General features: G+C 48.2%; 3 protein-coding genes across 7 annotated transcripts in view; 2 read left to right on the forward strand and 1 right to left on the reverse strand.

Annotated features, from left to right (window-relative positions):
• The window catches only part of HDLBP (high density lipoprotein binding protein), a 41,611-nt gene extending 37,952 nt beyond the window's left edge, over positions 1–3,659 (forward strand). For all 3 annotated transcript variants that reach the window (XM_075417780.1, XM_075417781.1, XM_075417782.1), the window contains exons 27-28: positions 324–452; positions 1,197–3,659. In XM_075417780.1, coding sequence (XP_075273895.1) covers positions 324–452; positions 1,197–1,283 — 216 coding nt within the window. In that variant the 3' untranslated portion in view covers positions 1,284–3,659. The remainder of the gene's footprint in view (positions 1–323; positions 453–1,196) is intronic.
• Positions 3,660–7,445: 3,786 nt separating this feature from the next.
• On the reverse strand, positions 7,446–25,131 carry PPP1R7 (protein phosphatase 1 regulatory subunit 7). Of its 2 annotated transcripts, XM_075417788.1 has the most exons (11): positions 25,065–25,131; positions 24,318–24,395; positions 24,028–24,150; positions 19,025–19,080; positions 18,151–18,216; positions 17,388–17,518; positions 16,360–16,522; positions 12,758–12,874; positions 11,690–11,794; positions 10,659–10,745; positions 7,446–7,826 (listed from the first exon to the last, which is right to left on the reverse strand). In XM_075417788.1, the coding sequence occupies exons 2-11, from the start codon at positions 24,358–24,360 to the stop codon at positions 7,650–7,652; spliced, it is 1,068 nt and encodes a 355-aa protein (XP_075273903.1). In that variant the 5' UTR covers positions 24,361–24,395; positions 25,065–25,131; the 3' UTR covers positions 7,446–7,649. The 2 variants fall into 2 exon arrangements, with proteins under 2 accessions (XP_075273903.1, XP_075273904.1); XM_075417789.1 differs by lacking the exon at positions 24,318–24,395 and having other exon boundaries at positions 25,065–25,126.
• Positions 25,132–25,731: 600 nt separating this feature from the next.
• The window catches only part of PASK (PAS domain containing serine/threonine kinase), a 31,111-nt gene continuing 30,069 nt past the window's right edge, over positions 25,732–26,773 (forward strand). For both annotated transcript variants that reach the window (XM_075417790.1, XM_075417791.1), the window contains exons 1-2: positions 25,732–25,799; positions 26,287–26,503. In XM_075417790.1, the coding sequence (XP_075273905.1) occupies positions 26,329–26,503 (175 nt within the window). In that variant the 5' untranslated portion in view covers positions 25,732–25,799; positions 26,287–26,328. The remainder of the gene's footprint in view (positions 25,800–26,286; positions 26,504–26,773) is intronic.

The raw sequence follows: 26,773 nt of genomic DNA on the forward strand, positions 1-26,773 counted from the left end.
GCTGTCCTCGGACTAACATGGCGCAGGGCCCCAGGCTGTGCTCCATGAAGCAGTGCAAGGCTTGGCCCCACCGTCCAGGAGAGGACAGTGAATGAGAATGCTGGGACACCAGCAGGATGTGCACGTGCTTGCCTTGCTGCATCTTGCATCAGTTAGGAGTTGGTGGCCCTCAGACTAGTGCAGAAGCACTGTGTTTTGGTCGCTGTAGAACAGGCTGGTGGCCTTGGATGGGTTGCAGCATGGTGAGATGGTGGTGGGGAGGCGTGTTATACCAGTTTGAGGAACTATCAAGATCCCCACCTAACGGGACCGTGTCACTGCAGCTTGCAGATGTGGTGGACAACGAGGCAATGCAGGTGTACATGAAGCCTTCTTCACATGAAGAGTCCAAGGCCCCATCCAAGGGCTTTGTGGTGAGAGATGCGCCCTGGGCCACTGTCAACAATGAAAAGGTGAGTGCTGCTTCTGCTGTGGCCTGGGACACGGGGCATGTAGCACCCTCTGCCAAGGGCCTACTCTGAGGTGTGGTCCTCATATCTCAGCTGGGGAAGCAGACCATTCTCCTTCCCTTGGTGGCAGAGAAAGCAGTGAAGGGCCCTCCTGCTCTTTGTGCCCTGTGCAAGCTGAGAGCAGGCCTGGGCTCTGCCTCTCCAGCTGCCAAAGCACTGCTGTGTCTTTCTTCCAAACGTATTGCCCACACTGACTGCCCTTCTATGGAGCTGTTGGAGAATGGGGGACCCTTACCAGAAAGTGTCCTGCCAGGTTGTGTTGGTTTTAGGGGTAGGGATGGGGCCCTGGAACTCATGACTCTTCTGCTGCAGCACAGAACTGGCTCAGTGTTTGCAGCTGTGTTCTGGCTAGGAGCAGTGAGCTGGGAGATGTGGCAGCTCTGTCCTCAGCTGCCCTGGCACTGCTGCAGGACTGGCCTGACCCCATGCCAGTGACTGAGTTACTGAGGTTGGACCCTCGGAGCCCTGGATCCACCTGCCATTTGCTCCTATCTGCACCCTCTAAATGTCATCTCTAGATGGCTTGACCGTCCACCCTGTGCGGTCCTAAGGACATAATGATACTTTTAAGCCCTCACCCATTGTCTCTGTTCATGGGACATCAGGAATGCTGCTTAGCTCAGGGGCGTGCCATGCAGGTTCGCAGGAGGGCAGGAGCTTAACTTGTTCCCTTTTTGTTTGCTCTAGGCCCCTGATATGAGCAGTTCTGAAGACTTCCCCAGCTTTGGGGCTCAAGTGGCCCCCAAGACTCTTCCCTGGGGACCCAAACGATAATGACCTGGAAGCAGAAACTCCTCCAGCCTGCTGACCTGACACTAACCTGCCACAAATTCTTCCTGTCTGAAATCTGACCCAGCGGCTGGAGCACAAGTCAATTGCCCCAAGAGGTCTCCTAATGGTGTCTGGAGTGCTAGACCCCATCCTGCTCCCCTCCGCTATCACCGAGGCTAGGACCCACCCTCATCTCTTGATGGATGTTCTTTTCTCCTTTGGAACAAGACTTCCACTCAGATTCAAACACTAAATGTGTGTGGTTTTGTTAGAAACTTCATAATTGACTCAAAGTGGCTAAGATTTGCAGCTTCCCAAGCACTAGCAGAGCGATCTGCTCTCTTGAGCATGTCTTACTAGGCATTCTCGCCTTCATTAGGAGACCTCCTTTACTGTGGCTAGGAATCTACTTCCTGTCTCATGACCTCAGGAAATAAATTTCCTTGACTTTCTAAAGCCAAAACGTTTGCCCTCTTTCCTTTGTGTTTATCCCAGGCCTTACCTTACCTTTGTAGAGTGCAATCAACTTTTTTCCTTTTAACTGCCAAAAATTCATTTAATTCTGATAGCTGACTGTGGGGAGAGCTTAAAATAATCTAAAAGGTCAGAAACTTGTGTTTTAAAGGAACGAAACCTTCAGTAGGCTGTAGAGGCAGCAGCGATGGAAGGGATCAGAACAATGTATGGCTGCCCTGGTCAGGGAAACACCTCCGAGTGCAGCGCGTAGCGAGCACGCCCCTGCGCCACACCAAGCACGGCCCCAGCTGGCACGCTTGGCGAGTCTTCCAGCGTGTGATGACAGACCCCACTCCTCGTTCCCCATGTTGCTTCTTTCACCCTTCCCAACAGCCAACAGTGTGAGCAGGCAGGCGAGCCAGCACGTGACAATGTTAACCAGAAGGGACAGCTTTGGGTCTGCCGAGGTTGCTGCAGTGGCGTGGCCCAGAGGAAGCTGGTGGGAAGCACAGCCCTGAGAAGCTGCAGTCCTCTGCTAGCACTGCAGCACCTAGGCATGAGCGGTAGGGACACCTATTACTGTTGCCTTCTTTCTACCTCAAAAGTCAGTACGATGGTGGCCTCTCGGTGTAAGTGGGTAAGCGGCTGTTCCAGCTCTTGCCCTGGCACCCAGAGCAGAAGCACTGAGGAGATGCAAGAGGAGCCTTTTGTCTCCAGGTGGCTGTGGGAGCTCCTCTGGAGGGAAGCTAAGCACGGTGCTGAGGCAGGCTGTGAGTTGGAGAGCACCGTAGGACTGCTTGCTGAGCTAGAACAGGGCTCGGCCCCAAGGCCATAGGTGCAGCCTTGCTGCAACCCTCAGCTGTGAGCCAGGCTTCTGCTCTGATGTCCTGGGGGGGCTGGTGGCACAGCACGCTGAGCCCTCCCCCAGGCCTCCATCGTATGGGCAGCAAAGGGTGATCCATGCTCTGCACTCTGGGCCGCTTGCGCCTACGCCCTGCCACAGCTTGCTCAAAAGGGGGCTGTGTCCAAGCTCCTCCAGCCAGTAAGAGGAAAACTACAACTTTGTGGAGGGAGGCAGGGAGCGTGGGGTTTCTGTGTTCCCTCCTTCCCTTGCCTCAGTCCTACGGAGGTTGTAGTCTGAGCCATTCCTCTATCCCAGCTGCTTCAGCTCTTGGACAAGCAGGAGGCCCTAGCCTCTCTTTAGTGCTGCTTACAGAGCAGAGGCTCTAACTCTGGCAGGCTGAGCCCAGGTTTCTTGCCTTTCCCTCTGGCCAGCAGGCCTGACATGCTGATGCTTCTCCTTCCTGCGCCAGCTCTTCTTGGAAGAGACTGCTATGCAGAAGTTGAACCAAAACCTCACAGTGCTCTCCTGAAGTCTGAGAAACAACAGAAGCTGACCATGGCCTGTTGCAGGGCACCTGGCTGCCCCTGAAGGACAGGGGGGCCTTGCCCCCAGCAGGGGAGACAGGGTGGGTCAAACAGAACCAGGGTGACACCCTCCCATCTGCGTCTGTCAGAAAATGGTTATTACCCCTGTAGCTTAGGTCTGTCCTGTGTCACCGAGCCGGTCGCCCCCCCTCTTCCTCCTTATGCCCCCCCTGTGCCCTCACCAGTTGCACAGCTAGGCTTGAGTTACATTTGGGGCACCACTGCCCAGGCCTGTGCCCCGCTGCCCGACCCTCCACTCTAAAGAAGGTCATGAAGTGATTGTACCTAGTACTGTCCCCCCACCACGTTCCTGCAGCAGACTGTGGCATGTGTCCATTTCCTCTCTTTGACGTCTTCCATATTGTACGTTTCCATAGCAATGATCCCTTGGCCTTAAACTTTGGAATTTGGAGACTATATGCAAACATGTAAAAAGGCTCATGAGTATGGATGACACTGGAATTTTATAAATTCTAAAATAAAACCTGAAACAGCTTGGAGTGTCACGGATATTATTTCTGCTGGTGGGCTGAGATCCAAGGCAGCCCTTTCTTGGCTGGGTTTAGCCTGGTTTAAGGCGATCCAGTTTGTATGCGTGGGCATCTGCTGCACCACCACCGCTCCCAGCCGCGGCTTGGCCCTTCCCGCCGTACCCACGGGTGCTGGCAGGAGCAAGTCCTCCTGCCTTGGTCACATCCAGCACAGGCGGCGGCAGGACAAGCAGGAGCCAGCACAGGAGGCCGTAGCCCTGCCTTCGCGTGCCCGGAGCGGCAAGCCGTGCGGTTGCTGTGGGCAGGCGCTGCCCAGGGACACGGCCTGGCCAGACGCCCGCAGTTCGCTCGGTGCCAGGTCATTTACGCAGCGGTGGAGTTACCTTGCAGTAACGCTGATGAGCTTGGACGAACACCCAGAGCCGGCAACAGCCGTCCCCAGATGCCCGTGTGCCAGCCGGGCAGGGAGGGCACACCTGCTGCCCTGCGGCTCTGGGCCAGCGCCGGAAGGAGCGCGGTGGCAGCCCCGCAGTCCGGCAGCGTGCCACGGGGCATGCTGCGGCGCTCAGCTGCTGGCAAACTGCTCAGCTTCCCAGTCCCTGCCTGCGGCCAGGTCCGTCACGCTGGCCGTGCTGCTTGTCTCCCGTCTCTCCAAGAGGACCTGAACCACAGAACAAGGGAGATGGTGTTTGAACTGGTAGGAGCTGCCGCGGCGCCCGACGGGGCTGCCTTCGTGCTTGCCTGTGCCTCTGCGCAAGTTTAAAGCAAAAAAAGGCTTTAAAGGAGGAGCCAGAGGAGCTGCCACAGCCCACCTTGTTCTCAGCCAGGGCCTCCTTGGCCAGATACCGCTCACGCTTCACTTCGACCTCCACGCACTTGGGAATGTCAGGTACGAGCCACACAATCACATGTCCGATAAAGAAAACCACGTGCTGGAAGTGAGTGGGGACGTGCAGGTTGGCCAAGGGGGCAGGTCCCCACCCCCGGCCCCAACACTGTGCCCTGGGCCACCCTGCGGGGCTCGGCAGCTGGTACCTCAAAAACGATGGTAAAGTCCAGGCATATGGCCAGCAGCTGCCAGTACATCAAGGTCAAGTAGCCATCCCAGTCCCTAAATGCTCTGTACCTGCGGGAGCAAAGTGCAGCTGCTGCTGCTGCCTCTGTCCGTTTCATGGCACACGTCACCGTTGCGCAGTGCTGTGGGCGCTCTCTGATCTCGGCTCCCAGCCCGGCGTGCTGGAGCATGGCAGAACTGGCCCTTGGCCAGCCTCAGCCGGGACCCAGGTGGCTGCAGGTAGCCCGGTCCCAGGGGATTTTCTCCTTCACAGAAGTGTCTCCCTTCACAACCAGGGAGCTTTCGCTCCAGCCCTGGTCAGGCTGGGCAAGCCCCCCCCTCACCTGACCCCGCTCATGGGCGTGTTTGGCACATGCTCAGCCCAGGGATGAGCCAGGACCCCGAGGACCTTCGGAAAGGGGCTGGACAACCTGGACCCGGCTGAAGGCTGCTGTGCTAAAACATTTTCTGTGACGCTGGCCACAGAGCAAAGCAAATCCCAGCCTGAGCAAATGAGGAGAGGAGCCAGACGGGGCGGGAGGGGGGCTTCCACCTGCAAGTGGTGTTGCTCCGCAGGACAAAGTCCGACGGCGCGTATGCTAAGGTGAAGTTAACGTAGCCGTGCAGGCTGCTGTTGTGGACATACTCGTAGTACACGCGGGGCAGGAAGTCGGAGGTGAAGGCAATGAGGAAGGCCTGGGAACAGGGAGATGTGCTGCAGCAGGTCCTGCAGCCGAGGACACCCCAGCCCTGTGCTCCTGAGGTGGCTTTCTGTCTCTCCTTGCACTCAGCCTGACAACCCAGACACGAATGCCACTCCGTCTTGGACAGCAGCTCGCTGCTCATGCTGCTGTGTCCTGCTCGCGCTCCTCAGTTCCACCCAAGCAGGGCCGCATGCCCCAGCGGTGAGAGCTTCCCACCGCCCATGGCTGGACCTGTGCCTTGGGCGAAGGTAGACCCACCCCAGGCACTGCAGCTCTCCTCCTCGCTCAGCCTCTGGCAGCTGTCATGTGGGTTTTTCCCCCCAAGGACTATGAGGATGGTGAGGGGACAGGAACATCTCTCCTCCGAGGAAAGGCTGAGGGAGCTGGGCTTGTTCAGCCTGAAGAAAAGGCTGAGAGGGGACCTAATAAATGCTTACAAATATCTGAAGGGTGGGTGTCAGGAGGATGGGGCCAAACTCTTTTCAGTGGTGCCCAGCGACAGGACAAGGGGCAACGGGCACAAACTGAAACAGAGGAAGTTCCAGCTGAACACGAGGAAGAACTTCTTCCCTCTGAGGGTGATGGAGCACTGGCACAGGCTGCCCAGGGAGGTTGTGGAGTCTCCTTCTCTGGAGATATTCAAAACCTGCCTGGACAAGGTCCTGTGCAGCCTGCTCTAGGTGACCCTGCTTTGGCAGGGGGGTTGGACTAGATGACCCACAGAGGTCCCTGCCAACCCCTACCATTCTGTGATTCTGTGAACAGATGTATAAATTTAGTGTTAAGAAGCACACACACAATGCTGAATATTTTGGCCTCAGAACAGTCCCAATTCCTAACTACTGCAAGAGGCTGCACTTGCAAAAGTGCTTAGGGACTCCTGTCACAAGTAAAACCTGCTCCAGCTGGCACTGACAGCTTGAAGATGACAGATACCACTCAGCAGTGATCAAATAACTAATGACATGCATAGCAGTGAGACCAGCAGCAGCTTTGACTACACCATGGTAATCTTGCCATCTCCTCCCATAACCAGTACAAAGGCCTTTCGAGCCCCTTGGAGGGGGCTATGTCTTGCTCCTCTCCAGACTCACGCTGCCAAAGCTGCAGTCTGAGCACGTGGAACTCCAGACGGGTGGGCTTTGTCATGAGTTTCTCGATGGCCTTTGGAAGACGAACGACTATTTGAAGTCATACTAAACCAATGGCTCCCTCTAGAGAAGGTCCACACACAAATCAGAACATTCACCAAGCCTTTCAGCTTCACTTCAGGCAGCAGAGATGTCCAATGTGACCGTCGAGGAGCTGTAGGCTGCATCCAGCACTGCCCTGTTCCGGGAGGGATCTGGAAGGTTTCAGCCCCAGAAGGTGGAGCAACACACCTTGGCATCTGCTGTCCTTCGCTCTGACAGATCCTGGGAAATCGGGAGGCAAACATAAAGCCACAACCACCAATAAAGAACCAGTAAGCGTGGCCTAGACCCCTCGCCTCTTCAGGTGGAATCCATAGCTCCTCTGATCTCACTCCCTTTAACCCCTTTTCCAGTTCCCACCTTGGCCTACAGCACGACATCTAAGCAAGAGAAGCCCTACCACGAGTGGCTCCGAGAAGGCTGGTAGCTCATCCAGGCCTGTGCATCCCCACACCGCCTTCATAACTGAAGCTGTTTGTCCTCAGCCCTCTAAAGAGCTTGTAGCTGTGTTAAAAAAGAACTAGAATTGCTACAGAAAGGCTAACTTCCCCCTCCTCCCCAAGTTTTACAAGCAGATACTTAGCACCGTCTCACCCCCGATAATCTGGATGAGCATCTTTATCAGATTCTTCCCCAGGTCAACACTGTCACTGTCTTTTCACGTTTTTACAGACCACCGTTGAGCCTGGATCAGGAAAAGGCATGTTTGGAAGGACGTTACTCACCTGAAGGTCTGTCAGAGTCAACAAAAGTCAGCAAGTGGCTCCAAGCGGCTCCAGTCTGTTGCAAACCCTTTCTGCCCAAACCTCCCCCATAAATAACACGCAAGCACCAGGACGTCTCTTGTGTTAAGATTTAATAATAACAACAACATTTCAAAAACAATGAGTGCATCGTATGCAAGATCTGGTATTCAGTGCTTTTTGTTGACCATTTGCTCTGTGAGTGTCAGTGTACTGAAGACCTGGGGAGTGGTAAGTGGATAAAAAACCCAGCTGGGACATTTCTCCAAGGAGGGCAGGAGAGAGAGGGCAGCAGGAGGTTCAAAACCGAACAAACGTGGCATCGATCTGCCGGACAGTCGGGAGGGCCAGCATGATTTTGCGCCGGTACTGGGGATCCTTCTGCAAGGGGTTTCGTTCCAGATATACAGTTTCCAAGTTCTTTGCTGCTTTCAGCTCATCCAGGTCACTCCAGCTCTCAACGAGATTATCGTTCATCTGCAGAGCACATACAGGCACACTCACACCAACAAAGCCTGGTTAGCAGCAACCTAGGCACACCGATGCTGCGCAGGATTCCTCCTGCCCAGTGGCAGGAATGCTGCACAGTCTTCCTGAGCATCCAAGACTGCCTACGTGACCCACCTCCCCCTGGAACCTCCGAGATGTGCCTTCCTGTCTCACACTCCAGGCCTCGCCAACCATCTCCAGCTTCCCCACGCTCTCCTGGGTTGCCAGTCAAATGCTCTGCTCTTCAGACAGCACATCCAGCGCGACTAGTATGCTGGGAGAAACCCAGCAAGACACTGGGACAGTCTCTTTACACGGTCCCCCAGGCCACACACTGTTCATTTAAGGGTTGGAAATCTTTATGCCAAGATTTTCTTCCACTGTGACATCTATCTTTACTTTCAGGACTTCCCAGCTGCCTTAAAAAAGGTCCCAAACTGATGTGAAGAGTGACATTTTCCTCCCCCTGACATCACTTCCCCACAAAAACTGGTTCTGTGCTCCGGAGAAAGCATCAAGCTCTCCGATTCAGGTTCTTCTCCCGTCAGCCCAGGGAGAACCTGAATCAGAGAGCTGAACTGCAGAACTGTTACAAGATTCTCACTGTATCTGGGACGTGAAATTCTGCTTCCCTCAGACGTTAAAGGACTTTATTATGTGGCTTCAACTCTACAGTCAGTGAAAAAATATAAAATCACTAGATGCAACACTTGTTTTGATCAAAGGACCTTCTGCCCTGCTCTTTATCAAAAAGCACATAAAACTTTTTTTTAAAAAACAGTGTTAAAGGAGAAAAAAGCCAGGAGGGCATTTTCCAGGTTCTTGGCCAATGCTCTGCTCTGAGAAAGGACTCTCTTAAACACACTAGTGTTTTTGCAAAGGAAAGCCAACAAGGTGAGGATCTTCCCTTTACTTTCTGTAACAGAAGTGGAAACTGCTGTGCAGTGCCTTCTTCTATAACCAGAGCAGCAGCAATGGGGAAGACTGAAGGAAATCGCAAAGGATCACAACAAATCCCACGGCAGCCACACTGCACTGCCTCATCTTTACCGACCAGATGTCATGTTAAGCAGACTGCTCAGCTCCTGTTATTTCAAGAGTTCCTTGCTGACTAGGCACAGCCAGATAACACCACCAGCTGCCTGCTAAGCCACACACCAAGATGAGAAGAACGGTGCAAGTAGCCTGGACTCTAGGCTCTAGCTTGTTTCATTTGCAGCTGCTTTCCACTCCTTTTATCTCAGCCTCTGCCCAAGAGGTTAACAACTGAACTCCGAATGACAGGCAGTAAGCCGCACAACTCTTATTCTGAGCCTTGACATGCAGACACTCTACAAGAGCTAAAGCACGTGCCAACTCATGAACACCTGCTACTTCTTACCCCAAACATGAGCAGATTTGTACACAGCTCCCAAATATGGCAGGGTACTGCTGTTTCAGGAGGAGGTGTCTCTGCATATTTCCTGACCAGACTTAGGAATGACAAAGGGCTTAGCTATTTTGGGGTGCCAGAAAGAAACAGAAGCAACCCTAAACAGTTATCTACCTCACGGGAATGGAAGCAAAGCAGAAGACAGTTTCATTTTCTTTGGGCAGAGAGGAACCTGATGAGGTTCAACAAAGGCAAATGCAGGGTCCTGCACCTGGGGAAGAACAACCCCATGCATCAGTACGGGCTTGGGGTGGACCTGCTGGAGAGCAGCTCTGTGGAGAGGGACCTGGGTGTCCTGGTGGATGACAGGTTGACCATGAGCCAACAGTGTGCCCTGGCTGCCAAGAAGGCCAATGGCATCCTGGGGTGCATTAGGAGGAGTGTGGCCAGCAGGTCGAGGGAGGTTCTCCTTCCCCTCTACACTGCCCTAGTGAGGCCCCATCTGGAGTACTGCATCCAGTCCTGGGCTCCCCAGTTCAAGAAAGATGAGGAGCTACTGGAGAGAGTCCAGCGGAGGTCTATGAGAATGATGAGGGGACTGGAGCATCTCTCCTGCGAGGAGAGGCTGAGGGAGCTGGGCTTGTTTAGCCTGAAGAAGAGAAGGCTGAGAGGGGATCTTATAAATGCTTACAAATATCTGAAGGGTGGGTCTCAAGAGGACGGGGCCAGACTCTTTTCAGTGGTGCCCAGCGACATGACAAGGGGCAACAGGCACAAACTGAAGCAGAGGAAGTTCCATCTGAACACGAGGAAGAACTTCTTCCCTCTGAGGGTGACGGAGCCCTGGAACAGGCTGCCCAGGGAGGTTGTGGAGTCTCCTTCTCTGGAGATATTCAAGACCCACCTGGACAAGGTCCTGTGCAGCCTGCTCTAGGTGCCCCTGCTTTGGCAGGGGGTTGGACTGGATGACCCACAGAGGTCCCTTCCAACCCCTACCATTCTGTGATTCTTCGTACCTATAACAACACGAACATACCAACTCTGCTCTAAACAGGTACTGTGCTCGGGTGCAGTGGTGAGACATTATCAGCTTCCCTCACCACACTGCCATGCTCACTTACAGAAAGACAAGATTCGCAAAAATAGGACACAGCAGGGCTGTTTCATAACCATCATAAATGTGAAGGCAAGGCCTATTTCCTAGGTAGAGACAGGCTCATTACTACTAAGCAAAGCCTTACAAAGAATTTTTTAAGCTCAACTCTTTGCTCAGGGGAAGTCACCATACTCTTATCCCTGCCGACTGTCAAGATCTTGAAGTTGGTCATCAGAACAAGCAGCATTTAGTTCAAGACACACACGTACAGCACCCTCCCACTGCCCCCCGTCAGAAGGGTTCTTCCACTGCTGCCCAGATATTTCAGGGAACAGCTCCAGCCTGCGCTTACCCAGAATTCCTGCAGCTCTGTTAGGTGACTGATGTTTTCAATCTTCTTGATTCTGTTGGATGCAATGTCCAGCATTGTGAGTTTGTTCTAGACAAGCAAACACAAAAACATTAGACCGGATTCCCTTTCATCTTCTCTATCCCACCTTCTTCAGGCCCAGAGCTGGAAATTGCCAGAAGCAAAGACATAGTATTGCCAGCTGCTTACACGCAGCACAAGAACTCTCACTGCCTAAGTATAGCAAGGAAGCCTGTTTTTAATTAAGCTGGGTTACTGACCTCCCAGAAGCCATGTGACAAAAATGAAAGCCATTACTGTCCGGATGGCAACAGCCAGCCAAGGGCTCCTAAAATGTGAGCTTTCCTCTGTATATTAAGAAGAGGAATCCGTTAAAATCAAATCACAAGTGTCCACTTGAGCAGCAGCTGAACAAGCTTTTTTTCAGCAGAAAACTCAATAGTTTTAGAAAAAACGTTTTTTTTCTGCCTTGCACTCAGCCAACTAAGTTCCAGATTGTACCTGCTCTCCAACAATGCCATCTACTATTGGGCGAGAATGAAAACACTACAGGCTTCTGTGAAATCAATCCTATCCAGAAATCTAGAAACGTATTCTAACACGAAGGCAAGCCACATGCCACGGCTTGTGCCTCTACTCCCAGTTCTGGTTGTTGTCCTACTGAAAAGAACTCAGTTGTGTACAAATTGCTGTCTGCATGGCTGCAGCAGAGACAGCCAGCCGTGGCCATCAGCCTTTTCCCTGCTGAAGATCAGCCAGGCTGCTGCATTAACCACATCTTGTTCTTCCCCTCCCCAGGTCATGAAAACAATTCTGAGGATTTGGAGGAGCTTCATCCATGCAAGGTATTTAAGCATAACAAATACTTGGATCTTTGTGATCTTTGCAAGAGACTCAGGACCCCACACATAACTGAGGAAGCTGAGGAACAAAAACTTCCAGAAAAACACAGCCACTAATGGAGGCAGCTTAGGGCAACAATTCTATCACACATTTAGCAAGAGCCTGCTTACATTGTTCTCCAGTCCCTCGATGACTTCGATGCCATTGTGGCTGAGGTACAACTCCCGCAAACTCACCAAGCTCTGCAGCCCCTCAATCTTGGTCAGACGGTTATTCTGAAAGTGTAACAGCAGCTTAAGTCCACTCTAAACAAACCATACCCCAAGTGAGTCATCGGAGAGTAAATATTTATCTGAAGTATGAACGGGAATGGGAAACAGCCTGCTTGAGTCCACACTGATCTCATGAGTTCAGCTCGTTTGATCTCTGTACCACCAATGCACAAAGAAGTTTCACAGGAGCCACAGTCTCAAAGTTAAGAAGAATCAGACTCTGACCTTCCCATCAAAAATTGCAGCCTGAAAGTTTTTCACTTGGTGGCTTTGGAAACAACAGGCCTATGCATTAACAGCATTCATTGTGTAGGGTTTTTTTAATGAAATGGTCAGAAGGGAAGTTACAACACTTGAATCCCAATATACTCTGTTGTACATAATTCTCTATGTCCTAGAGAATAACGATGCATACAGGTACTACAACATGTAGTGCATATCTTACCAACAGCTGTAAGAGGTATTAGAATGCACTAGCATTGTCATATGGATGAGAAGGAGACTCAATAGCTCAGTACCTTTCATTCCACCTTTTAAAAAGGAAGAAACTTTCCATAAGCTCATTAAGGATAGATTTCACTTAGCACAGGCTTGTTCACATTTCTTCCCTCTTCAGGTAGAAGACAGCGACGCTGATCCCACTGACATTAGAATGACTTCTGTGGCGTAACTCATTTAATGTTATTGTAATACATTAGAAAACAGTATTTCAGGAAGGAAATGGGAGATAACATTCATTCCCTGCTATCTCTTCCACATTTTATCATCATTTCATCAGTGTTTGTCAATCTCATTTAGTATGAAAGGTTGAGCAGACAGCACAGAGAATATCACACCTTCTTCCAGTACAGGAATTTGACTCAAACACTGAAGACCTGCTGATGCAGAAGAATTTATAATAAATTACAAGGGGGTTCACGTAACCAAGGCTGTTCAAAACACAACAGTGCAAAGTAGAATCAATACCTGTATACTGAGCACAGTCAAGTTTGTCAGCGCATCCAAGTTCTGGAGCTTGGTGATTTTATTCTTTCCAAGGAACAGACTGTCAAGATTAGCCAAGGCATCAATATTTTCAATTGCCTGCAAAATGATCAACGGAGACAGTGATATTGCTGTGATGCAAAACTCCAACCTGTAGACGTGGCAGGTATTTTGTAGCCTTGAACCATGGAGCTACACTCCTGAGAAACACAAGCCTGCCAATTCCACAACACAAAGCGCGCACAACGCAGGGCCTCCCTTGCGACTCAGGAGCAAAGCGCAGGACTTTGTGCAGTGACAGTGAACCTCAGCCTGTGTGACAGCTGGCTCGCAGCACTGTTACTCACTGCTTTCCAGCAGGGGTCACATTGCTTTGTTCTGGCTGTTGCCTCCACTGTCTAGGCAGCAAAAGCAAGAATGAAAATGCTCAGGGAGCACCGAAAGGGACATTCCCTGGGCCATGAGGTACTCATTCGTGAAGCAAGAAAAATCTGTCACTAGTGAATGGAATGAGGATCTGGGAGGAGAAAATACAATTTGCATATTTAGTCCTGACCATCAGTGACTGCACAACATTGTCAGAGGCAAGCTGTTTAGTTTCTCTGCACAACAGTTTTTCTGTCGTAAGCAAGGTTAACTGTCTCTTGTGTGTGTGTGTGAATATATTTAACTACTGGCTATATATTCATGCTACCTGCAGAACATACACATACCATTTTAAGTGATGTACATATACTCATGCTACTGGCAGAACACATACACTATACCAGTTTAAGTCCTGAGCTCAGCCTTCCGTGGGAGAAAATTAGGATCTCTGTGAGGCATCAAGAAGAACCATATTCTTTATTTACAAAGGAAGGGGCACCAGAAAGCATGAACAGAAGAGCGAAAAAAGTGGCAAGCAAAGGGGAAAAGGGTGGTCTTAGAAAAGGCTCCTGTAAACAAAAGGAAAGAAGAGACAATTTTTTTTTTTTCCAGAGGAAAGCCTCTTAATCAAAAAAAAAAAAAGGTGCTGTTAGAAGAGACAAGAATTTTAAAAACAGACTTTGGCTCACAGAAGAACAGTAATATAGATTCAGACACACACATAGCTGCGCATCTGTGCTCTTATACCTTGTGACCTCTCAGCTTGTCCACATCCTTCTTGCCTGGCAGATTTTCAGAGACTAGTAGTGCTGGTGAGACAGGCCACCAAGTCCTAGCACCACTTAGATTACTGTGTGTTTGTGTGTGTACGCACGCGTGTGCACATTTAACTCTGTGTGTATAAAAGAAGGAAGAGGAAGATGGACACAAACACACACACTATGAACTTACAGATATGCTCTGGCAAGGAAAGAACCTTTTCAACCTCTATCCCACAATTGCCAACAGATTCAACATAAGGTGTTTATCGGCTCATATTTGGATTCACCCTCCTTCTAGCCTGTAGACTTACCCCTGTTTTGACCTTGAAAGAAAATGATAGATTTGTTGCTCATCGGTAGCTCACCCAGCCCTGAGGAGGAAATACTTGTGACTCACTGAGAACAAATAGGAAAAAAAAAATGCTACGAAAAAGTCACACTTCAGTGAGAGTATGAAACAGATGGACATGAGGGGAAAAAGACCTAAGGAACAAATAAAGAAGTGCTCGCCTTGTAGTTGCCTCAGTCCAATTTTGGATGAAAAGCATGAAAATGCATCAGCTCAAGCATAAAGTTCTGCTTCCCCACCATTCATACAAAAGGGACAGAACTACAAGTGCTTAGTACATCAGGACAGACTCCACAGTAAGTGCACTCCGAAACGTTAGTGTGTGCAGCAAAATGATGAAGACAGTATTACTGCAGAAGCTTTAATGCATAGGGGATGAGTGTATCAGGCACTTCAGAGCCTGGAACGCTGCCTCAACAGACAGTCCGTAGGCTTTTACCCTGAAGAGTTAAGGATATGCCCACCTGTAAAGCACACAGCCAGGCCACCATACAGAAAGCTACTAAGAGTTCTAGCTGCCCCCAAATAACATGGGATGCATTTCTTCATGCCTAGCCTAGGCACAGGTTACTCGCTCCAGTAAAACAATTGGAAGTATAGAGCAGTCCTGTTTGAAGAAGCCAGAACAGAATTAACAGATAAACTGAAAAAATGCTGAAAATAATTTAAGAAGCTTGTGTTACCCACACCGTGATAACTTTAGTTTTTTTGGTGTTTGTTTTTTTTTTTTTTATTATATGCTCAGGCTCAATAATAAGAAAACATATATAGAATAAATCTAACCTCACAGTTTAAAATATATTCTTTGGCTTGACAACACTGGTGACAATGTACCACCTCTGTATCAATTCAGAAATCTAGCTAGACTTTTTTTTTTTTGCACAAGGTAACAATGCTTGGATACATACTATAGTACAGTTTTGCTTAATCCAGCTTTTGCAGTGTAAGGATCAGTGTGCTTAGCCTGTTCTGTTTCTCAATAAAGGAAAACGCATCTCTCTCTAACCCATGTTGCCCCAATCTATGCAAACTAAGGTTCCTAATCACTCATCTGATCTGGCTGATGTTCTCACACTCCAGATTTATTCCCCTAAGAAATTTCATTTCCAAAGTAGAAATTCCTTCAGATGGAAGTCAGTCCAGTTCAGCTTTAGGAGCAAAGTAAAATTTTTCCAGTTCATAAAAGCAGCTAACATCTCCACCTTAAAAGGCTGTTTATAATAGCTGAAGTTTCCTTCTGTTCTAGAAGAAGTGTTCTTCCACAAGGACTGAAATACAAAGGACAAATAGCTATTTTCCTACTTTGCTCTTTCAGCACAACAGGTAATTTTTCAGAGATTGTAAAGAGGGAGCACCAGCTTAGACAATTTTCAGACTGGAATGTACTTATCTGTTACAAGTATTTTCTAAAGCATATACAATTGAAAAAGTTTCTAAAAAATTAAGTTTACTTTGCATGTTGCAAGTCTTTCGTGTCATCTGTTTCATCAGTTCTCTTACAAACTGTGCAAAATGCAGAAAAGCATACCTTAACGACAGCAGAGACTACTCAGAACTGCCTCCTTTTAAGTGGCACAGATTTTAAATCACCTAAACTGAAAAGGTCAAACTGTACTATAAAAAAAAGTAATCAGCCATACAGTATCAGTTTTTTAAGGCATTTCAGAGCTAAGCCTCAAGAAACTCTTTTCCTGAGTGCGACTGACTGATGTAGCAGGTTATCAATTACACATACAAATCAAACCAGAATTAAATTTGCATTCAATAGGTTGTATCGACACAGCGTCAGACTCTAGGAAGGTAAGAGAAAACAGCAATTGCTAGTTTTGATAGGCTTGGCTCTCTACCAGGAGGAAAACATCATCTGCAAAAGGCAACACACGGGGAATGCGTAAGTTCACTAAAGAGAAATTAATAAATAGTAATTTAGTAGCCATGTAGTACATGCACACATAATTAAAGGATCCAGCATGCACAGCAATAAGCAATTACACATTAAATGACTGGAACAAATAAAAACAAAATGACAATTAAAAGTCAATGAAGTGCATTTCCCAAAGCCAAAGTGCCCAAAACTCTCCAGCTAACATCTTGTAGAACAAGCCTACCCGAATTCGATTGGATCCCAACTCTAACATCTGTAGCATTTGCAAGTTGCTCAAATTCTCAATTTTGCTGATTTTGTTGTTGACAAGGAAGAGTTTTTTAAGTTGGGTAAGCCGATCTAGTCCTTCAATGTGTTGCAGAACATTAAAGGAGATGTCCAGGATCCTGAAGGAAAACAAAACACAGGTCTCTTTAGTCCAGAAGGGATGCATGATTCTGGAAGAGGCACTTGTAAATGGGTGGGGAAGCTCACTATCTGCAGAGAGATCAAGCACTTTGCTAGGCCTTCAAGCTAGACTCGTAAGTGTAATTTCTTTTTATCAGAAATGACAACGAATATAACTTTCAAACTACTTCTATAGTGTGTCAGGGGAAAATAGAGGGGAAAAAAAAAATCTGTTGCATGCAGAAGACAGTCATAATTTTGCCCAGCTGTGGAGCTCCCACTGTGGGAGGAAGCTAATCTTCAGTACTTGCATATTCCTTGGAAAAGGTACGCGCCTAACAGATCTGCCTCCCACCAGCATGAAGCAGTTCCGACTGTGGGAAGCAGGTCAGCCTTTCTTCCCCTGGTGGAGTTTTGTAATGTATCTACAGAGCGACCAAAGGCAGGTACCAGAAAGAGCACCAGTCCTTCCCTAACACCGCCTCCCCCCGCAAAAGTCATCATCTCACTTGAAATCTCTTCTCATTTTCTGCAGGAATAAAAACCTGTTACAAGGCACTCTCGCTGCCAAGAGCGAGGAGTGCCTGAGTGCTTCTGCACCTGCACGGAAGCTGCAACCACCTACCATCCTCGCTGCCTTACACAGCACACATTTCCAGCTGACTCCCTGGTGAGCTTCAGGATAGTGAAGCTAGTTTACCACACAGGTTAAATACCAATGCAGAACAGACATATCCCTGACAGATCACCCACATGAATCACGAGAAATGCCTGGGTGATAAATAGTGGGATAAATACAGCATGAGTAACTCTGTGAGTGGCAAACCACGCCCAGCCTAATCCTGGTGATTCTCCTGGACTCACTCAAGTTCCACCAGAGACTCCAAGTTCTCGATCTTCCGAATTTGATTGTCATAGAGATCCAGTTCCCGCAAGGTCTGCAATTGCTCCAGGTTCTCAATGCGCTTAATCAAATTCTGACGGAGACACAGAGTCTAGCAGTTGGAGAAAAGTTTAAAAACAAACATGAAAATGGGTATGAATGACAGCATGTAATGTCTTTTGGCATACAAACTATATGTTTTGGTTGGTTTTTTTTCCCCCACTGGGTTTTATTTGATTTTGTTTCGGTTTGGTTTTTCTTTTTCAATGGAATCTTTTCTCGTTTTATTCCAGCTCCAGAGAAGGATATCTTTCTGCCACGAAGATGGTCGGACTCTAGAACAGCAGCCCAGAGAGGCTATGTAATCTCTGTCCATGGAAATACTCAAGAGCCTGACTGGAGAAGGCCTTAAGCAACATGCCCTAACTGGACCTGCTTTCAGCAGGGGTTTACCAGAGACCTCCAGAGGTCCTTTCCAGTCTGCATTCTTCTATGTTAAGCCTGCTGTGCAAGCACAGAATGTATCTTTTAGCACAAGCCCTGATGCATTGTCTCTCATTCCAAAACCAACTTGCAAAACTCCAGGATTTTTATTACCACTTGACAAAGAGGTAAACACTACCTCCTTCAGTCCAACACGAAGTGAACTCATTACAATCTCAGCCAAAAAGAGACTCCTCTTACAGGTTAGACATGAAAAACCTCCAGCTCCAAGAGGCTCTCTCTGTTCCTTAGGACTGTTACCTTCACTTTCTTGAGCACCTCAAATCCTTCAATCTTCCCAATTCGGAAATGATTCAAGTCAACATCCTGAAAGAGAAATGGAGGGATTCAGCAGCTATTTCAAATCACTCTTCAAGAACCAACCTGGTACTTTGATCTAAGGCAAATTGTAGTCTTAGAAAACGTGTAGCTTGTTAAAACCTTCCTTCAAAGAGCTTGTGAAAATTGGGTTTGGCACATGATTTTACCACCACAGGTGAAGCACATGGCCCAAGCTTGTCAACTGCAAACACAGTATCTGCAAAAAGGCAACAGCCCCAAATTCTGCTGTCTAGTATGAGTAAAGAATTGCATAAAATTCTCTTATCCACTTTTCTAGGGCTTAACTGGAACATGTCTTGCTCTTTCCAGTTCCAGGCTCAGATGAACAGGAACCACTGACAGTTCAGATAATCTGGGGGTTCTGTGAACATTAACTCTGCACTGGCAGTCAGCTGATGCACTTCACATCCGTACTGTCCAGCCCCAGATATTCCAGTATGGCAGGTCAGCCAAAGAGAAATGGAGCACTTCCCCACCCAAGCGCAAAAATTCTCCAGCTAACAGGCTGACGGTGCCAAGACACAAGCCCTCAATAATGCTTGCAGCATAGCCCCACTTTCAGCACCTTTACGCTTAATTTAAAATGCTAAATTACTCACAAAATGTTTCAGCTACTGATCAAGAATAAAACACCACTACTTCTAGTCTAAAGGCTCTGAATCAGTTCCAGGGAAGACCATGATAGCCAGCATCTTCAGAAGAAATACATCCTTTAACCCAGTTTCAATACTTGCCTTTGCCTACCTTTTCCTCCCACTATACAAAGCCCGTAATGCCAAAAATCTGCCTTTACCTCAGCTTCTGAGTCCAGGCTAATTGTCTCCATGTCCACTGGTGTCTCTGCTTCTCCTGCAGGAGAAGCAAACACGTTATAAACTTCTGCTACCTGATAGCTAAAGGCAACATAACAGTGGCTAACATCCAGAGAGACAAAGGGAGCAAACGATCCTCAGAAGAGGAAACACATGAGATACACAGTTCAGATATTCTGCTGCAGTAAAAATACATTTCACCTATTTGGCTTTCATTGTGACAGCTAGACATGGAAAAATCCTTTCTTAACAACACCATTTTGAGCCTAGATGCAAAAGACAGAACGAATAGCACCTTCCCCAGCCTGTCTGTGTGGCTGCTGAATAATGCTGGCTTAAGACTGATCTGGGCAGGATTCTTCTTCTTTACACTTAGGGCCATCATTCCTCTGAAGATACACCATCCAAAGCATCTGTGCTGCTCTGACAACCTAACACAACATTGCCAAGAAGGAATCTAAACTGTCTAGTGATAGCCCCAGGAATGACCAAGCATCTCAGCAATCCTACCCTTTAGCTTTTCTTTCATAAATATTGCTGGTTTATGTCAACGTTGTGCACACTTTTGCATGGATCTCCCTTCTTTTGTTTGACTGAACTCACCAATATGCTAGAAAACATTGTTTATCACACTGCATACACTTTCTTGGGCAATGCTTTTATAGGTCTGGAAGACAGCCCAGCATTTACTGTGCTCTTATCACAGCCCAATAGGGAGCAAAGTTTACTGTGTCAATTCATGCTGAATAACGCATGGCTGATTCCCATTTGTTGAAGATGGTGTGCTGGCTGCATCAATTTCCAAAGAAAATGTAATTTGTCTTTGCAAAACAGACATACAGCACAATCCCTTTCCATTTCATGTGTGTAGCTTCTGTATGTAGTACCAAAAAATGAAGGAACTTTAATTACAGTCAAATCCCAAAGGCTTTGCATTAACTCCTGCATTACTGTATGCAAGATCATTCCATTAACCCAGAAGTAGTGACTGTTTTTTATAGCCCAGCATGGTTCCAACATCCTTGTAAATGCCAAATACATATGACAAACATATCTAGGCATATAAGTATATGCCTACATTTAGCAAGTGTTTTTCCTACCAATGCTTATCATCGTAGAGAAGTAATCGTGCCCCTGTATTTGGCACTGGTGAGGCTGCAACTCGAGTACTGTGTGCAGTTTTGGGCTCCTCACTACAAGCAGGACATTGAGGGGCTGGAAGGTGCCCAGAGAAGAGCAACAAGGCTGGTGAAGGGTCTAGAGAACAAGTATTAAGAGGAGTGGCTGAGGGAGCTGGGTTTGTTTAGTCTGGAGAAGAGCAGGTTGAGGGGAGACCTTATTGCTCTCTACAGCTACCTGAAAGGAGGTTGTAGTGAGGCAGGTGTTGGTCTCTTCTTCCAAGCAACTAGCAATAGGATGAGAGGAAGCTGGGTCAGGGGAGGTTTAGATTAGATATTAGGAAAAATTTCTTTACTGAAAGAGTGGTCAGGCATTGGAACAGGCTGCTCAGGGAGTTGGTTGAGTCACCATCCCTGGAGGGGTTCAAAAAACATATAGATGTGGCACTTTGGGACATGGTTTAGCAGGCATGGTGGTGTTGGGTTGACAGTTGGACTTGATGATCTTAGAGGTCTTTTCCAACCTTAATGGTTCTATGATTCCATGACTGTGTATTGTACAGATGAACAGTACAAGCATTACAATTTTCAATACTGCCATTAAATTCCAAGGTTTTGATAGCTCTAAACACCATCATTTACCTTGCTGTATTTGGGCTACTGCTCTTGCCTGGGCATTCAAATAGGAAAGACTGAACTGACTCACAGAGGTTAAGACTGTAAAGCAATCCTCTGTCCCTCATCTTTCAATATTCTTTATAGCATAAACTAGCAGGAAGCATAAATTATATTTTGGGGATGTGAAATGAGCTGTTAGGTTTGTTGACATTGAATGGTGGTATAGAAATGCCACCAAAACTGACCTGCACACATATGTCTGTCAGCACTTTAGCAGCAGACAGTACTTGTGTTTTCTTATTTTTCTTCCAGATCAGGAGCAATGCACTTCAGCAGGTAAGTGTGATACCCTACCCTGCTGCTACCAAGGCTGCATCTCTTTGACCTATTTCTAGGGCACAAAGGGCTGCCAGGACAAAGTGCTCCAGGCCAAACAATCACCCTAGCTGAATATACAGCCAACAGAAGCGCAGCCAAAATTTGGAACAACAATTCTTCGAGGCATCACATAAAACCCCAAACTACTCCCCTTGTATTAGGTTGTACTAGCAGGAAGTTAGTGCTCGTGGTGAAGGAACTTCTCCTTTCGAGACTTTAAAGTTGTCTAACAGTAAAGCCAGTCATGCATTCAGTAAAAGAAAAAAAAAAAGAAAAAAAAAATCCTTCGACCTTGTTTGGCTGGCAGACTTCTCTACAAAATTACATGTTTCATCACAGCAGCCATTACAGACCATTTCTGCACATTTGGTTTTGGCAATGCGTTAAATATTCTGTTTTGGGATCTGTCAAAGGGTAGCTCAGAGCAAAGGAACTTCACCAACACAAGAACACTCCCTCCTCCTATTTTTGCCATATGGCTTTGAGCAACTAGTCCTGGTAGAGCCAGTGTGGCAAAAAAGCACACAAGTCCGAAGGCACAAAACCAAATCACACAGGATACGTATATTGAATTCACTGAAATAAAAGCAATTTAAAACTGAACACAGAGGTACTAGCATTTATGTGATAAGGCCAACTCCCATAAAAATTTATGTACTGTGTATGAAACACTCTCCATATAGCAGTCCGAGTGAGATGCGCATACTGATAACACTGATAAATCAGTATTGGTACAAGAACATTAAAGTACATTTTCTCTCAAGGAAGAGAAACAAAAATGGTTCTAGAAAATTTACAGTCCTATCAATTGTCAACCAACATATTATTTATGAACCAAGTGGACATAAAACACCCTAAACTGATGCTTCTACAATCACTTTACAAGCAGAACTGTAATTTCACTTGTGGGAAGTAAGTATGCAAGCAGCACACTAGTCCACAATTTTTAATGCAGTAGGTTTCTCAAGAGGAAAAAAAATTGCTCTGGCAACGAAGTTACTTAAGCTAATTTTTGTGTAACCCATGCCTGCAAGCTACACAGCTTTGCAGATGTAGGAAAAAAGTATGACATTCAGGAAACCCAAATTCTGCAGTATGGAACAGTAGTTACTGAGTTATGTAAGTTCACAGTACCACAAGCATTTAAAGCAACTAAAAGCCTAACTACACTTTGTAATTGCATATGCATGAAAAATATTATAAATAGCTTAGTTATAAGCTTTCTACACAGAGGCGTTATTCCTTAGAGAATAGCTAAATGATAAATTTAGCTAAATGATAAATTCAAAATTTCAGCTGCTTGAGCTCTTTCTATTTGTGATCTGTGAAAAATGTGAAAAACTCTTCATTTTCCTTTCAGCTGAGAAACTCAAAAGCTGGCTGTGGAAACTAAGTCAAATGTTCCTAAATTATTCCTCTGCTTAGTTTCCACCCTATAAGTTTTCTGAATCCTACCAGTCTGGAAGAAGAAAAAGTAACAATACAGTCATTGCATTAGTGTCCAAAGTACCTCAGCCACCAAATCTGAATGCATTTTTTCTTGCTTTCATTGGAATGTCACTTGAAATATTTTCTGTAATATTATAATTGCCAGGGAAACATCATACAAAATGTAACCTCAAATGCACAGCTAAATTACGTCAGCTGAACAAACACTCTGTGTTACATGCCTGCAAAGGAAAACTGTGACTGACCGATCTGCATGGTTGTATGGATCATACAGTGCTGGGGATGTACAACTGGTGAGGTGTGCTCATACTTTTGCAGACATCACCACAGTATTTTTTAATTAATATATAGTTTCGGGGGGGGGGGGGGGGGGGGAGGTTCTTGGTTTTTTTGTTTGTTTGTTTGGGTTTTTTTTGTTTGTTTTTTTACAACCAACAATGAATTATACCTAGAGTTAATTTATAGTTAGGAGACGATATTTAAAATTCTCACAACAATTTACTAGCTTGGAAAGTACTTCTGCAAATTCTAATGGGCAAAGTTAAGATTAGGAGGCTGCAGCAGATGCACAGTGAAAAGGGATTAAAATTTGCTGCAGAAAATTTTATGTATTATTTCACTTCCATTTCCAGACCAACAATAATCATATGAACATCTCTATCAAAAGGATGCTATTACACCTCAGATCATTAGCTAGCATTAAAGGCCCAGATAATATTGCCACACAGGGTCTTCAGAAATAGATCTGCTCTGACAAATTCTATGCAAGCTACTGAAAAGCAAACCCTCCCATCAAACATGCACAGGCTTCAAAAAAATCTGTCAACATTCCTACTCAATGTTCTAATACAAAGACTAAAAACAGTAGCAAAAGAATAGTCAAGAGGATTCAAACAGATACAATGTTGATCTATCTTAGAATTTTTAAGGTAAAAAAGACCTGACATCTTCCTTCAATCTATCTAGAAGCAGTCGTCTTTGCCTTCCAAAGGAATGTAGCAACTCTTTCGGTAAAAAACTACATACGCTAAAGCAGACTTATTTTGTGTTTATTTCTAACAAACATTTCCATCATCTTTCCACAGAGTTACTATGTTTCCACACACAAAAAAAAAGAGTATGAATTACGGTGTTTTGCATTTTGATATTAAAGATTTCAAAGAGAAATGTGGATGGATAAATAAATAAGAAAAAACCAAAAGGTCTAATACCAGTGGTTCCATAAAAAAAGCTTTATTTTAGCAATGACGCTATAATTTACTTATTTTTGAAGATTACTCTAAAGCAGATTCATGTTGTTCACTACCATCAATACAACCATCACATAGCCACAAGAAACACAAAGGACCGACACAGGTATGCCACTGTGCACGCCGGTAAGACAACACTTCCTAACGCAATCATTTAGGGTGGCAAGGTACCTGCGGAGCTCTCGCCATTCTGCTCATCTCTCAGGCTCTGCTGGCTGAGGTCCGTTACCAAGCGAACCGCTTGCTTCTTCCCCTCTTCATCTCCTGACTCCTCTGATTCAATCCGCTTATCAACTGTGTGAGATACATAACAGCAGAATTAGGCTATTTTCAGCAGTGTGGTGTTGGGAAGAAGTAGCAAGCAGATATAACAACCAGGATTCACATATACCACTACGCAGTTAGCAGAAATCCTAAGTCAACTAAATGAAAGGTTTAGTCTTAAATAAAAGGCCTCTTACCCCTTGTTTCTACTTTGATTTTGGATGCACTTTTTCCTCCCATCACATCTTCCTAAAACCAACAATCTGGGAAGAAGACTGGAGGAAAAAGGAAATTTCTTAGATCAATGAAGTGCAATTCCAAAGATTACGGAGATGGAATTAGAACTATTACATTTTAAAAGTTTTTTGGAAAAAATCAGTATCATGGACTATCGTACCAATGACACGAAGCAGTGAAGGCATTAAAAAAAAAAAAAAAAAAAGAACCCCAAGAGATCCCTGCAGATAGAAGCAACCGTCTCCCCAGTACAACCTGCAAGACCCCTTCGCCGTTCCCCCAGCCACCACTCTCGGTGGCCGCCCTGGCCCTGGGGTCCTGCAGCTCCTCCTCGACGCCCCTCAGTAGCTTCTGGCCTCCCACGGGGCGCCAGAGGCAAAGCAACGCCGCGCCAAGGCATTTCTCCCTTATTAGCTTTACTGCTGACGTCACGGCCATCGCCAAAGCCCCGCTGCTCCCACCTGTGGCGCGGAGCCGCCGGGCAGGGGGAAGGCCCCGCGCCGTGCCCCCGGCGACGCCCCGGCCCCGGCCCGGCGGCCGGCCAGGGCCCCGCTGCCCCGGGCGCTCGCCCTCGGCGCGGAGGGCCCACCAGCCCACCGCGCGCAGCCGGCAGCCGCCCCGCCGAGCGGCCGTGCCCGAGCGGCGACGCAGCCCGTCCCGATCCCCCTCGGCGGCCGCGGCCGTGCCGTCCCCCGGCGGGCTCTCACCCTCCATCATCTCCTGTGCGGTCTCGCCGCTCTCCGCCGCCATATTCCTCCTCCTCCCACCCCCCCCCTTCCAGAAAGCGCCCCCTCCGTCAGCGCAGCCAATCGGAGCCCACCGCTGGTGACTCGTCGTAGCCAATCACATCTGCGAGTGGTGCGCCGAGGGGGCGGGGCAGCACCTCGGCCGCCGGCCATCAGCGCGCAGGCGCTTCGGCTTGCGCCCCCCCCCCCCCCCCCCGCGGCCTTCTGGGAGTTGTAGTTCCCCGCGGGCAGGGCGGGAAGCCGGCGCCGCGCCGGGCACCGCTGCAGAGGCTGGGGACTTGCTCGCTCCCCACCAGCGCCTCGGGCCTGAGGCGTTACCGGCTGCTTCCGGCCTCGTCGTTCTGCCTGCAGATTCTTCGGAGGATGGCTGTCGGCCTGTGAAGGGGCCTTCCATCCCGGAGCGGGGAGCCCGGGGCGGGTCGGCCCAGCCTGCCTGGGGTCGGCGGCTCGAAACAGGGCATCCTACGCGGCGGTGGCGGGGGAAGCTGAGGTCGGAGGGAGCCGCAGGTTCCATGACTCCGGATCAATTTTGCCTCCTCCCGCGCCGGCGTCCCATTGGCTCCCCTCCGTGCCGCTCTCCGCATTGCCTTCGCTTATTGGGCGGCGCAGCTGTCGAGTCCTGCCCCCTACTTCCTCGCGCCCGTGGGTCCGTTGTCCCTGCTCTGAGAGGCGGTGGCGGAGGCCGGGGCCGCGCTGGTGGGACGGGGACGGCGACGGCGACGGCGACGGCGACTGGGGTGGGCCCAGCCGAGCCCGTGCTGCCGGCGGGCTAGAGTTTGCAGCCCCGGGAGGGTGGGCGGTGCGGCCCGCACCTTGGCTGGGAGGGAGGGAGGCAGCGCCACACTTGCTGACTCAAAACTGGGAGTATCTTCCCGAATTACCAAGGCTTTTGCTTTTAAACCGAGCAGGAATGAGGAGAGGGTGGCGGCTGGGTGCTTGGTAGCTCTTAGAGAAAGATGGTGGAGGCATCCCGTCTGTCACAGGTACCCCGTACCCCCTGCGCGGGGTAACAGTCAGTATTGAGTCACCTCTGTGTTAACGACACAGACCAGATGCTGACTGGGACGTGCAAGAAGGAGCAGCGGTCTTGCCGTACGCTTTGGGCTCGAAGCCGTCGTTGCCTGCCGGTGTCCCAAGCATGAGGGCCTGGTGCGAGGCTGACTTTCTTACGTTTCTGTTACAGATGGTGGCTCCCTAGGTGTTGTGTGGCAACCAGAGCACGAGCATGGCAGCCGAGGCTTATAGCCCCTCTGGAGGGGGCCTTCTGCCATCAGTAGGCTTAGGCCTTGCTCACTTGAATGACTCGGATAAGCTAAGTAGATCCTACCCCTCGTCCAGCAAGAGGAGGAGAAGTCAGCTCTCTGAACTCTGCCGGCTTAGAGCGTCTCTGTCTGGTGATGGTGAGCACACGATTTTGAGATTGACTTCACGTGTTGTCAGTGAAGGTGGTGTGTTTCAGGTGGTTTCAGATCTTCCTCCTCCCCTCCCCCAAACCTAGAAGCGATAGCAATTAGTAGCTGCCAGAAAGCGCTTGTTCAATAAGCAGCTGAGCCATAGGTTACTGCAGCCTGGGAGAGTTTACAGGGGCCGCGTTGCTGGATAGGTGCTCTGCACTTGGACTTGTCCCAGGGCAGCCTTTATTGGCTGAGATTGGAGCACCCTGCCACTTT

This window comes from Opisthocomus hoazin, chromosome 4 (genome assembly GCF_030867145.1).
Source record: "Opisthocomus hoazin isolate bOpiHoa1 chromosome 4, bOpiHoa1.hap1, whole genome shotgun sequence".
NCBI lineage: Eukaryota > Metazoa > Chordata > Aves > Opisthocomiformes > Opisthocomidae > Opisthocomus > Opisthocomus hoazin.

Coding starts and splice junctions, on each gene's coding strand:
- PPP1R7 (XM_075417788.1), bottom strand. CDS start 24,360: ATGGGAGGAAAAAGTGCATCCAAAATCAAAGTAGAAACAAGGG. Junction 24,151..24,317: donor AATCAAAGTAGAAACAAGGG/GTAAGAGGCCTT, acceptor TATCTCACACAG/TTGATAAGCGGATTGAATCA. Junction 16,523..17,387: donor GAGTCTCTGGTGGAACTTGA/GTGAGTCCAGGA, acceptor GTTTTCCTTCAG/GATCCTGGACATCTCCTTTA.